The 13,758-nt window shown below is 36.9% G+C and overlaps 1 protein-coding gene across 1 annotated transcript in view; it reads right to left on the bottom strand.

Annotated features, from left to right (window-relative positions):
- ERC2 (ELKS/RAB6-interacting/CAST family member 2) overlaps window positions 1-13,758 on the bottom strand; it is a 477,557-nt gene that overhangs the window by 144,979 nt on the left and 318,820 nt on the right. The window contains exon 6 of the mRNA XM_021717273.1: window positions 4,074-4,241. Coding sequence (XP_021572948.1) covers window positions 4,074-4,241 — 168 coding nt within the window. The remainder of the gene's footprint in view (window positions 1-4,073; window positions 4,242-13,758) is intronic.

Genomic DNA, 13,758 nt, shown 5'->3' with positions numbered 1-13,758 from the left:
TGTATTGCCCCTTGCCTGCGTGAACACAAAGCCCCTACATTCTTCATTGATGAACAAGTTATCAGGTGTTTACTCTTAGACAAATAGAAACCTTCCCTGACTTATTTGGAACAGAAATTAGTATAAAAGTTAGCATTATGTGCCATTATCATACAATACATCTTTTAAAAAAAACATGCAAAAAGTTGCCTGGCAATTTGGAAATCATGCTGAGTTGAGGCCAAGTATACTTGCCAAAAAACAGAAATAAATCCCTTAATTTGGGGATAGAAAAAAATAGATGGTCATGTTCATAGAACTTTATTTCTCTGTATCATTCTAGGACATTAAAAAAATAACTCAACTGAAATATGAAAATCTATAAATACACACACAAAAAATGCAAAAAAGACCCAGGTTGAAACACCAAATGAATAAGATGAGAAGTGAGATAGAGAATTTAGGTTCAACCTACCCAAACACCCCTGATTAACATAACAATTTTAATAATAATAAAAACAGCAATGATAACACAATTTATAGCTGTAACTCTTTAATATAATCAAAGCACTTTTCACATAGATGTGTCAGGCTGGCATAGCAACTGCCATTCATAGATTGTGACATGGAAGCTCAGAAAAATTCAAGTCTTGTCCACGTCACACAGTTATTGAATAGGGAGGCTGAGGTATAGCCACCTATCTCTCACTTCTGTGTTTTGTTCAATATTTTACTTCAGACCACAGAATAAATTTTAGACCTTTGTCTGTACTAATTTCTGGATATGTTCTTAATTATTCATTGAAATCCAGAAAACTCAAGATGCTAAAGAAAGCCAATTCATTACTTTCCCTACTGCTATGGAATTCATGTGTTGGTGGATGGGGTAAGCTGGTACGAATGAAACATCAAGGGAAGTAGCAAATTAAAAAACTTGGCCTTGGAGTTCTTTGAAGCTATTTTAAAAAGTAAAATGTTATGTGTAAGAGCTATGTGGTGTATCTCTCTGTATGAGTAATTATTATTCTATTGATTTACTGCACACATGTCAAAGAGCATCTGGGCTTTTGTACAAGTTAAAACAAACCAACCAAGGAGCCAAGCCACATAGCCACAAACCCAGACAACTTACCTCCCACCCCTCACCCCACCCTTCATCCTACCACCTTCCAAATGCAAATTCCCTGGTAGCAAAAACCTTCCTTACAGAGATGAACTGTTAAGCCAGTGACATCTGTCATTTATACTATTCTAAAAGAGTAGCCAAAGCCAGTAGATCACACAAATATTCCAGAGAAAGCAAGACTTCTCACTTTAGAGAGAACCCTCTTTTGTTTTGGCAAGAGCTTTCAGGAATGACTCAGGAATCAAACTGCAAGGAGCTATCCAAAGTAACCCCCTCTGAAGATGAGTACCATATCTTTCATGGGAATATAAACTCAGATTTTCACTGTAAGGCATAATGAAACCTAACATCGATTGAACACTCATCCACTAACTCACCACACATTAGGTACAGAGACTCATATTCACCTCCGCTATTCCAAGGAGTGGGGAAATCATTTTAAAATTTTCTGCTGCCAAAAATCCTTTGCCTATGATCCAAGCATTAGAGCTAATTTCAACCTGAATTGCTTCCCTTAAGAGATGTACGTCATTCGGTAACTTTCCCCTCTGTTTCCATATACACAGAGATCTTAAAAGAAGGAAAAAAAGGCAAAAGAAAATTCCTCAGCTGTTTCCAACTGATAAGATCATTACTCTCACACTCCCAACTTCAAAGCAGAAGACTGAGAAAATCATTTCACTTTCCCTACACATGGAGACTAATTTTTTTCTACTTCAAAGCACCATCTCTTTATTAGGTCATTTTAATTATTGAACGTCGGACAGAAGCTATCCACATAATGTCATCACTATCTTTATCATGAACTATGTATAGATCTAACTTGGACTACATTAATCTGAGAGAGATAAATACAGGGAAGGGAATAAAAGGTAAAGAAGCCAGGGAACACAGCACCCACCAGTGTAAGGTAATGAGAAATAAAAACCTTTCTGAGATGATTTTTCTTATATTTTTTCTTCTGGAGACAAACCATCAAGAAAGCAGACACCCAGTTTGGGCAAGCAGACTGCATTACTTTTCAAATTCCCTCTTACCCAACATACAACAACACAATTATACTAACTTTATCAGTATCCTGGTATGACTGACAAAATGTGGGTACTATCAGCTGCTTTGAGAATAAGCACAGTGAAGAAAAATGTGTGGACTGGAACAGGGGCCTGCAAACTATCTGGCTCCATCTGGGGTCAGACAGCCAAAGAGAAGACTAGCCAGAGACTGGCTGAGCATTCCAATGCCCACTCAATCCTCTTCTCACAAAATCACAATGCCAATGCCAATGACTGGCAAACATTTTGTAAAAGGCCAGACTGTAAATATTTTCAGCTTTGTAGGCCATATAGTCTCTGTTACAACAGCTCAACTCTGTTGTTGTAGCACAAAAGCAGCCAATGGTGAATGGATGTGTCTGTGTTACAACAAAACTTTATTTACAAGAACAGGCAGAGGGCCAGATTTGGTGCATAAACCACAGTTCTTGTTACTCCCTATTTGAGACAAGGGCTAGATGGTAGAAACGTTCTATAGTTGTGCTGTCTAATACAGTAGCCACAAGCCACATGTTACCTTTAAATACTTGAAATGTGGCTGATGTGACTAAGGAATTACATTTCAGATTTCACTGAATTTTAATTAATGTTAACTTAAATAGCCAAATGTGGCTAGTGATTGCAGAATTAGACACCACAATTCTAGACACTACTCACTGTTGCCTCCACAAAGGAGATACAAGACACCTTCCAATTTTTTGCACAGATTATATTATTGCCTTAAGAAAGAAAATATTCCCATCTTTACATTCACAATGGAACTATACACAACTGAAAATAATATTTCTTAAGTATGAAATATCTACAACATTGAGGTTAAGGTGATCATTTTGGTTTGAAGCAGTCTGATAACTGCCTAACAGTCAACTGTCAAATGCATAGGGTCTGAATCATGTCCATGCCAAGACCTACCCATCTAGAACCTGTTTTCTTCCTCCTCTGGTTACTGTCCTGCATCTTGACTGAAGACACAGACCTACTCGATGGCCCCATTAACTCCAAAGGTAAACCCAAAGTTTCCCACAGACCCTAAAATGTATACATGCAAAGACGGTTAAACAGCCCAGGACAGAGCATTGCATGTCTACTAGATTGGCTTCTCCCAAAGTAATGCACACAACACATTGCTTCAATACAAAAATCAGGGAAAATCTTTGTGACTGCCCACTGCCTTTGATAACTGTTTCATGTACATAATAGTTTATGTTTTACATTTCTTAGCAGACACAAAGATTTAATCCAGTGAAGAGAAGCAAGATAACAGAATAGTAACATGTATTTATTGTTCTTCTAAGCATGAATAAGAAATAACAAACCAATATTTCCTCTAAGAAACTCATACAATACCAACTTTCTTCAATGGGTAAAAGAATCTTGAAAATTGAGGATACTCCTTAGTGGGTAAGAAATCTTTGGAACTATGGGTGCCAGTAGGGGAACCCATACAGAAGATATACAAGTAAGATACATGACATTCTAGTTATTTTATGATTTTTGATAACATGAAATCATGCCAGATCCAATCCTTTATCTGTAATTCCCAAATCCAAAAAGCTCTGAAAAATTAAAAAGAGAAATTCTAAGTGTGAAACAAACACTTTTTGTGGTACAATCTGACACAAATTGACAAGAGTATACTTAGTCTTTATTTAACCTACTTTAGTATGAGACTTTTTTTGCTGCAAAAATATTCACATTTGCTTATAGAACGTTGCTGCAACCTCACTTATGGCATTATACAATCTATGATACATGCAGTGAATCTCACCTTTCCAAAATTCCCAAAAATCTGAATTCCAAAATACATCTGGCCCCAAGGGTTTGGATAAGGGGTCTTCTGAGGAAAGTTGTTCAGGTAGGACATTTTCTATCAATCCAACGTCTCTGCTGTCCAGAATCCTGAGACAGTGCCTTACCTCAGTCTGTAGGATGGCAGCCCTCTGTTCTTTGGCAGTAAGTGACTCTTTAAGCACTTCAATGTGTTGCTTGCAATCTGAATTTTGATTGCTAAGAGTTTCAAGCTTTGTTTGTAAGGCAAGAAGTTCTGACTCCTTCTTTGAAAGTTCCTGCTTCAGTTGATCAATCTGTGAGACAACAATGAAATTGCAACAAATTAGAAACTGCTGATCCTGCCTTTATATTTGACAACCAATGACTTTTCTCTATTTTCAGTAGTCAGGGGCCATTAATCCAACAGGTAGGTCATGAATTTTCTTTAAAAGATGGCTTTGGGAATCAAAATCAGTCTTTGAGGTCTGGAAAAAAATCTGTGAAGGAAACTGAGAGTGCAGAAAATAGGAACGATAAGGCCAGCAGTCTATGTCCATCCTGCTGAGGACCAAAATTCACAATGGAATGAAAGCTTCCTGGCCACACTTACTCATTCATGAAACCACCAAGTCTATTATCACCTGAAGTGATACGGGGAGCTCACACAGGTAACTAACCCAAGCCATAACTCCATAGTGCAAATGATTGCTTAAAGGTATCATTTGACAAAAGAGACTTCTTTTTTTTTAAAGGATTAAAAGTATCTTTACTATACATTAAATGAAATAAGTCATCTTAAAGTTCTTCATCCCTGCTGTGTTCGCCATAAGAATTTGAGGATGAGATGGAAGAAGAGGGTCTGGTCTCGCTGTCTTAGGTGGCACAGGCCGAACAGGTGGAAGAGGTGGAGAAAAGGCAGGCAAGTTGGGGCACTTGGTGTTGCTTGACAGTAACACTTGTTAGTTTGTCTGATGGTTAACGTTTTCATTTCTCTAAAAACGTGGCTATATGATACCAATTTTGCTTCCACTATTTGCCTTAGTTTGAGTGCCCTGTTGTAAAGGGGCCCTGTTATAAAAGAAGTCAAAAGTAATCACCAATATTAGAACATTTCCATCAACTTGTCTAATTTCTTTAAAAAAAAAAAAGTAAGCCCTGGGGATTTTGGCTTCGTTTACATTAAATATTGAAAAGATACAAAAGAACATAAAATAAACAAAAAGTATTTAAAAAATGATAAAAGAAACATCCGTAATTCAATTCACCAAAAAAAGACCATAAGAACCGGGTTCGGTGACTCAGCCTGTAATCCCGTGCCTTGGGAGGCTGAGGTGAGTGGATTGCCTGAACCCACGGGTTCGAGACCCGCCTGGGCAACTTGGTGAGACCTCATCTCTACAATAAATCAAAAAATTAGCCGGGCATAGTAGCTTGTGCCTGTAGTTCCAGCTACTTGGAAGGCTGAAGCAGATGGATCGCCGGAGCCCAGCAGGTCGAGGTTGCGGTGGCCGGGAGCGTGCCACTGCACTCCAGTCTGAGCGACACAATGAGACTCCAACTCAAAAAAAAAAAAAGACCATAAGAATTACCTGGCCCATTCGATTTCTATCTCCTTCATTGCTCATTTGTAAATAATTACCACCCTAAATTTTGTGTTTACCATGTCCTTCCTTGTCTTTTAGGCTTGTCATATAATTTTACATACATAAATAATAAACTAATTATATATATATTATTTTTTTAAGAAAGCAGTATTTATTGGGAGGATAGAAAAACTCCCACAGTGGAAGGGGACCCGAGTGTGTTGCCCTGTTTCTCATATTTTTAAACTTTATTTGTGCTGTGTATTTTTTTAAGTACTTTGTTTTTTTCTACTCAATCTTACATCTTGGAAATTAAATCATGATACTGTACATGAAGTTCATTTGTTTGCACATGGAGTAGAATATTCCATCATAAGTCTTCACCACAATTTATTCATCTGTTCTGCTGTTGATAGACTTTTGGGTTTATGCCTAGGTTTTTTCTATGATAAATAGTGCTATTCTGAACATTTCTTGTACATATCACCTGGTCCACATAACAATAATTTTCTTGAATGCCTATCTAGGAGTTAGATTGCTGACATAGCATGCACATCTTCTATTTCACTAGATAAAACCAAAATATTTTCCAAAGCAGTTATATTAACTTACATGATCACAAGTAGCTTTTAAGTGAGTCAATCACTCCTCATCTTTGCCAATATCTTATGTCATCAGTCTTTTACATTTTTGCCAATCTTATGTAAGCTGTGGTAGATGATCTTCAGAAACAAGTTCTGCAAATTTCTTCCTATTTGTACACAAATGTTGCTCCTCACAATTAGAGTCTGTTGGGAACCTAGACTGGACTGTGACTTGTTTTTATCAACTGAATGCAGCAAAAGTATCAGTATCCTTACTTCAGCCCTAACCTATAGTACTGGCAGCTTCTGCTCCCACACACTGGAAACCAGCCACCATGTTAGAATTAGAAGCCCAACAACCCTGTGACCACTGTTCTATGTGGAAGCCCATACCAGACACATGGTACAGCCACACAGAAAGACAGAGAGGGCTGGTGGTAATGGTGCCCCCTTTGTCTTATTCCAGGTCTTAAAAGGAAAAAATTTTAATGTAGCATCATTAAATTTGATGTTTGCATTAGCTTTTTACATACACTTTTTTAGGTTTTACAAAGTTCTCTTTTATTTCAGTGGTGCTGAAAGGTTTTATTTCAGTGGTGCTGAAAGGTTTTTTTTAATTTTAAATGAATGTTTAATGCTATCAAACATTTTCTTCTGTATCTCACCATTTTTCTGCTTTAATATGTTATTGTAATGAATTGCATTAATGGAACTTTTAACATTAATCTGTTCTTACATTACCATGAATAACCCTATTTAGTCATGCTATATTAAATTTTTTATATGTTACTGGATTCAGTTTGCTAATATTTTTGTCAGGATTTTAATCTATGCTTATAAGTAAGACTGGTTTATAATTTTCCTCTCTATTACTGTCCTTGTCAGGTTTTAGTATCAATTTAGCCTTCCAAATGAAATAAAGAGTGTTCCTTCTTTGAATGTATTCTAAAATGGTTTCCGTGAAATTGGAATTTTTTCCCATTAGTGTTCATTAGAAATCACCAACAAAACCATTCAGAGCTGGTATTTTCATTTTCTAAAGAACGTTACTTACTACATACACTTTTAATGGTAACAGAAATATTCATGTTTCTAATTAGTTGAGTCAGTGTTGACGAATTTTCCCCCAAAGAATTTTTCATTACATTAAATTTTCACATTTATTTGAAGGAAATATTTATAAAATCCACTTTTTATGTATATCAACAGGATCTATAACTATGTCTCCTTTTTCACTCCTAATATCCTTTTCTTTAACCTCTCTTTTTCTTGATGAATCTCAGCAGAGGGATGTCAAGTTAAATAATCTACTCAAGACCCAATTTTGGCAGTGTTTATCACACAATTTTTCTTTTTCTTTTTCCTTTTTTGAGACAGGGTATCACTGTGTTGTCCAGGCTGGAATACAGTAGCATGATCTTGGCTTAATCAGTCTTGACATCCTGGGCTAAAGTGACCCTCCCACCTCTACCTCTCTAGTAGCTGGGACTACAGTCAGGTACTACCAAGCCTGGTTAGTTTTTTGGGGTTTTTTTTGTAGAGACAAGGTGTCACTATGTTGCCCAGGCTGGTCTCAAACTCCTAGGCTTTGTTTGAGTCTCCTGCCTCTGCCTCCCAAAGTGCTAGGATTACAGGTGTGCACTACCACGCCTGGCTACATTTTCTATTTTCTATTTCATTAATTTCCACTTTTATTTTTAAATATTTCCTTCCTTCTACTCTCTTTGGGTTTAGTCTGTTTTCTTTTCCTATTTAAGCTGGATGCTTATCTCACTAATTTTCAGCCTTTTTTCATTCCTTATATAAACCTTAAGACTATAAGGTTTTATTCAAATATCTTTAAATCTTCTTGGCATTTTTATAGTCTCTTGCTCTTTATTCTTATTTCCAGTCCCTTCTTTTACTTATGTAAGTATATTCAACATACTTATTTCATATTCTTTCATAGTCTTATATTTCTAATTTCTGAAGTCTTTGCTTTCTGGTTCTGCTATTTATTCTTTCTATTAGCTTTCTATTAGCTTTCTACTAGCTATCACTAGTTTGCTTGCAGGTTTTATGATTTTTTCTTTTTAACTTTGTATTGATATTTTCTGGAACTTCACTGGAGAAATACTTTGAGGCCTGAGTTGAACATGTGGTCCTTCAAAGAGTTTGCATTTGCCAATACCTAGCAGCACTACCTACCAGGGGTCCCTTAAACTATATTCTCTACTTGGAGTTTTTAGATCATCTCACACAGCACATCTGTGTAAGAGCCACTTATGGTTATGGATTCTCAAAACTAGTTGTCTTGTTGTTGTTGTTGTTGTTGTTGTTGTTGTTGTTGTTTTACCTTTCATTGGCTCTAAGTTTTGAAATAGAAAATTTTGTCCGGGCTCAGTGGTTCAACCTGTAATCCCAGCACTTTGGGAGGCTGAGGCGAGTGGATTGTGAGCCTGCGGGTTCGAGATCAGCCCGGGCAACTTGGTGAGACCTCATCTCTACAATAAAATAAAAAATTAGCGGGATGTGGTAGCACATGCCTGTATTTCCAGCTACTTGGAAGGCTGAGGCGGAAGGATCGCCGGAGCCCAGCAGGTCGACGCTGGAGTGGCTGTGAGTATGCCACTGTACTCCAGCCTGGGTGACAACTCAAAAACAAACAAACAAAAAAATAAAATAAGATAGAAAAATTTTCCCTGGAGTCCCCCAGTCTAAGTGGGAAGAGGGGTAGTATGGTCAGTTTACTCCTGCACTAAGAATGCGGCTGTCCAGGACCCCGGCTACATGTAGGGGCGGTGGTAGTGGGGTCCCCTAGCCTGCTGTCTCTTTTCTCCAATGTCCTTGTGGCTGTAAAAACTAGAACTCAAGTTCATCTGTCTGACAAATTCCAACAAGAATAAATAACCCATGCACTATTTATCACACAAGCTCCCTGCTATGGCTTCCTGCTATGACTTAGCTTTGGCCATTGAGATTCTTCTAACTCAAGAGCTCACAAGTACATTTTTAAATATGTATTTTTAAATTATATCTCATTCAGCATTTTTTATTGTTTCAGCAATAAAACCTGACATAAACAATAGCCAAGCTACTGACAATAATAGCTGAGCACAAAGTGAATATGCTTAACAAGGAATTAGACCTCTGAAGGGTCCAGGCTGCACAACTTACTAGAAAGGCTGATATGGATGGAAATCCCATTTGCAAGGAGAAGTCAGACTACATCAGGAAACAAATAGTTTCATCTTGCTTGTCAAAATCTAAAGGATTGGTAGTGGCTGAACATAAAATGGTCTTGAAAAGGATTCCAAATATGCTTAAAGATTCACTGGGAAAGAATCACGATTGCTCATCAACATATCCCATATATATGTGAGCAAGTAGTATTGCTCATGTATGTGCAATTTATGAAACACATTATTTCCTTATAATTTAATGGATCATGAGTCTGTATTCATTTTTACCTGGAAAAAAAGTAAGAAATTCTCTCTTTTTCTCTTTCATACACAAGAAGAATGCAGTATAAATAAAAAGAAGGAAAATCAGAATTAGAATTACCTAAAATGATAAAATAAATTAAAATCTGTTGTGATCAGCATAATCAGTACTCCTCTCAGGGGGTATGGCCCCAAATCATATCCAGTTGTAGCTGACAGCACTGTATATAGTTGATTCCACATATGAAACTGATTCATCTGAAATTAAAGCTAGAAAAACTACCAACTTTACACACCTAAGCAAAGATGATGTTTATAATGAAAAAATTGATTTGTGCTAACATCTATAAATACCAGAGTAGAAAGCTAACATGGGGGCTGGAGTATTGAGAAAGACATTTAAATTAAATCAACTTGATCAACACAATGGTGTTTAATTAGAAGGAAGGGTATTGCATGTACTATATACAACTACTTTTTTCAATAAAAATATATTGATAATGATAAAACTATTTCAGTCCATAAATATTAAATAGGCTGTAGCTTTAAAAAATAGCTCTCAGACTATCTCTGTCATAAGGTAAATTTTAAATAAATATTTATGCAGACAATAGCAGAAAAAAGGCTTTTCTAAAGGGAATATAGTTCAGGGGAAAAAAATCATATTCCTCCATAAAAATATGCCTTTTGCTTCTTTTACAGCCATAAACTCAATAAAAATGGAAAGTGATGCAATCGAACATACACGAGAATTGCAGCCAGGGAAGGCCTGTCTCTATGATGGCCAAAAGAAAAGCCAATCGGAATTACATCACATGCTTTATATGAAGTCCATGTGGACATCAGGCACACTTCATTCCGTCTGAAAATTCTTCCCCCACTTACATCTGTGACACAACCAACACCCTGAAAAAACATTCTGCCAAGGAAAACAGCTTCTTTTTCACTGTAGATATGGCTCTCATGTCTAGAAAGTGATATGCTTATTATCATGCAGTTTGGGTTATGAGGTTTGTAATCCGTCAGAGGTTTATAAGAAAATGTGTTACAAATTCACAATAAAGGGGGAGATCTAAGACAGCAAAGTGGCGTTCTTTGGCAAACTCTGAAAACAGAGGGAGCAGCTAATATAGAAATACTGGAATCAGTAGATGAAAAATGTGTTAGACTAGGAACAAAGCCTTGACCAGAAAGAAGATGCCATCATTCTTTCCCTACCAGGAAAACAATTATTTATATGATACGTTCCATTCTCCAAGGCTTAAGAGTGCTCTTGAAGGTAACCCATGTTTCTCATGGCCTCTAGATTCAGTTTTCACAGTCCAATTCCTTTCAGTCTCCAGAGCTAGGATGGGAATTGGAGTTTCCAACAGAGGAGAAATGGACAGGTCAGGAGGTCTATCAGGGGCTCAGTTCTCTGGAACAACGTCCATGTACCAAAGAACTTGCAAAATGCCATGGTTTCTACCCTGGCCAGCTATGTCTGGTACCTCTGTCTCCACACAAGCTGAGATTCCAAAACTCTAATTTTCCATTTTTGCAACCGATCTTCCACCTTTCCAAAAATGTTCCATCATGGTTTTCCTATGATGTCATATTTGTAAAAACAATTTAGGTCTTCACTACTGCTTAATTTAATCATAGAGCTATCAAAAGGCCCTACCAGTTCCAACCATCTGCTTGAGATCAAAATGGAAGTGATGCCCTGCCATATGGCTATTTAAAATATTTCCTTCAACCTATATGCCTTATTCATTAGTGCAAGCAACATTCCTAGGTTTAAATAAGAAATCATGCTTACCTCTCAAAGTAGGAGAATTAAGAAAACTAAGTAATTAAAATAATGATACAAAGTGCGAGCAATAAATAGCATGATTCAATACAATAAGAACATTCCTTGAGTGGAAAAAATATAAAAAACTGATTCTCACGAATACTTTTTAGCTAACGTTTATCAGTCTATAAGGAATAGACTGAACAACATTGTAAGAATTCACTTTTATTTTTATTTCTTAGAAACTCATTTTTCCCATTAGATTACATATAATTATTATTATTATATTTAGTAATACTTCTTCAATAATAATTGTTTATAATTATTAGCTAATTTGATGAGCCAGGTACTTTACATTATTTCATTTAATGCTCATTTACTAATTCCCTTGAGCCACCCTCTAAAGTTGGTTCTGTTGCCCCCATTTTATAGAAGAGGAAAGTGTGGTCAAGTGACTTAAGTCACTCCCCGAAGGTCATGCAGCTAGCAAGGGCAGGCTAGAGAGACATTTGCCAGCGTCTGCTTTCGTCTTCAGCCTATGCTGTTTCCATCTTACTCTGCTTCTCCTCAAGTATTCTTCTGACTTGACCACTTTTGGAAGCATTACAAGTAACTAGCCATTACAAGCTAAATCTAACTCAAGGATTGATGGTCTGTCAGACAAATGAGGGCTAATAAAGGTCACAACTTGCTGAAGACAGTATAAATTTTTATTCACCTGGACTGAGTCCATAAGGAGAGGCAGAGTTTGCAAATTTCATGATATTTTCAGTTGTAGAAGCAGCTTGAACAATCTCCCATTGCTGAATGACAGGGTGGGGAGGAAAGGTTTAAGCCAAAACAATAATTTCCCCCAAAACTTCTTGAGTTCACTCATATCTATGCCTCTGGTCTTCATTCCCAGAATGACTGGGTACCACCGCAGGTCACCCTAATAGTGTGCTTGCTGCATCTCAACTCAACTCTCTGAGAGGGAGGGACTGCAAAAGGGAAACCAGAAAAGAGGACTGAACAGAGAAACCCATTCTTCACTTTGGGGCAGTCGCTGGTTACACTCAAATCCACTGAACATCCTCCTCATATCTCCACTCCTTGATCCACATTTGCAGTCATAACCTCAACGTCTATTTAGAGATAGAGAGCAGGCAGAAAAAAGCACAATTTTTGTGTTTTTTTCCTTGAAGAAACATACATGCATACACACACATGTGGATGAGGAGGTAAATGCTAGATATTATTTCCTGTCTATAATTTGCAAACACTCCAAGAAGAATGCACATATTTTGCAACTAATAAAAATCCATGTAAAACATTCTTCTCCTCTCTCCCACTGTCTACTCGAGGAAGTCTGCATTACTCTAACTGCTGCATTTTACAAGGCAGCAAACAAGATTAAAACCTGGAACAAGAACAGGAATGTTTAAGAGCAAGTGGTAGAAAAAGAAAATTTTTTTTAAAAATTTGATGTGGTTACTATTTTCAGAAGCAAAATAATTTAAACAGGAATGGACAAAAGCATCTTGAAGTTTTAAAAGACCTATTTGGGACTATTTATAAATTTAACAATTATGCATATGTAAAAATAATAGATATTTAGGTGCTTGGTCTATTACACCTCAGAGTTTAATTTTGAAAAATACAAGCCAAATTATTTAAAAACTGACAATAACAATATAAATTAGTGGAGCAGGTTACTCTAAAATATTTTATAAATATTTTATAATAATAACAGATAACAACAACAGTAATAATAATAATACTATCAACAACAATGTCTGACATTTGGCAAATATTTTCTTGAGATCAAAGAAGAGACTAAGTGCTTTAAATGAATAATCTCCTAGAATTATCAGAACAACCCAATGATGTAGGTACTTCTCTTATCCCTACTTCATAGGTAAAGAAAATGAGGTTTAGAGAGACTGAATAATTTGAGTAAATGGCAGCACTGAAACTGAAAACCATTTATGTCTTAAACACTATGCTAAAACCAAAATATCCTAATAAAATTTAAAGGAGTTATATTGGCTTAGAAAAGCAACACCTTTGAGACAATCACCTTCTAGGGAAGGGGAAAAAAATTAGCAATGATAGATGATACCAACTTCAAAAAAAATGCCAACTTTAAAAAATGGCAAAAATTTGGAAGAGGGTGGGCTATAAATATGTTAATTTTCAAGAAAGAGGAACAATGAAGGAACTTATTAGAAAAGCCTAAACCTCACAGTAAGTAGAAATTCCAAGCTGGCTCGGTGGCTCAGCCTGTAATCCCGCGCCTTTGGGAGGCTGAGGTGAGTGAATTGCCTGAGCCCACGGGTTCGAGACCTGCCTGGGCAGGCGAGTCCTCATCTCTACAATAAATCAAAAAATTAGCCAGGCGTGGTAGTGCGCGCCTGTATTTCCGGCTACTCGGAAGGCTGAGGCAGAAGGATCACCGGAGCCCAGCAGGTGGAGGCTGCAGTGGCCTC

The sequence above is a fragment of the Carlito syrichta genome, unplaced genomic scaffold (assembly GCF_000164805.1).
Source record: "Carlito syrichta isolate Samal-C Ts95f unplaced genomic scaffold, Tarsius_syrichta-2.0.1 Scaffold309583, whole genome shotgun sequence".
Lineage (NCBI taxonomy): Eukaryota > Metazoa > Chordata > Mammalia > Primates > Tarsiidae > Carlito > Carlito syrichta.
The sequence above is the reverse complement of the archived record's forward strand: the minus strand, read 5'-3'. Positions and strand labels throughout refer to the sequence as shown.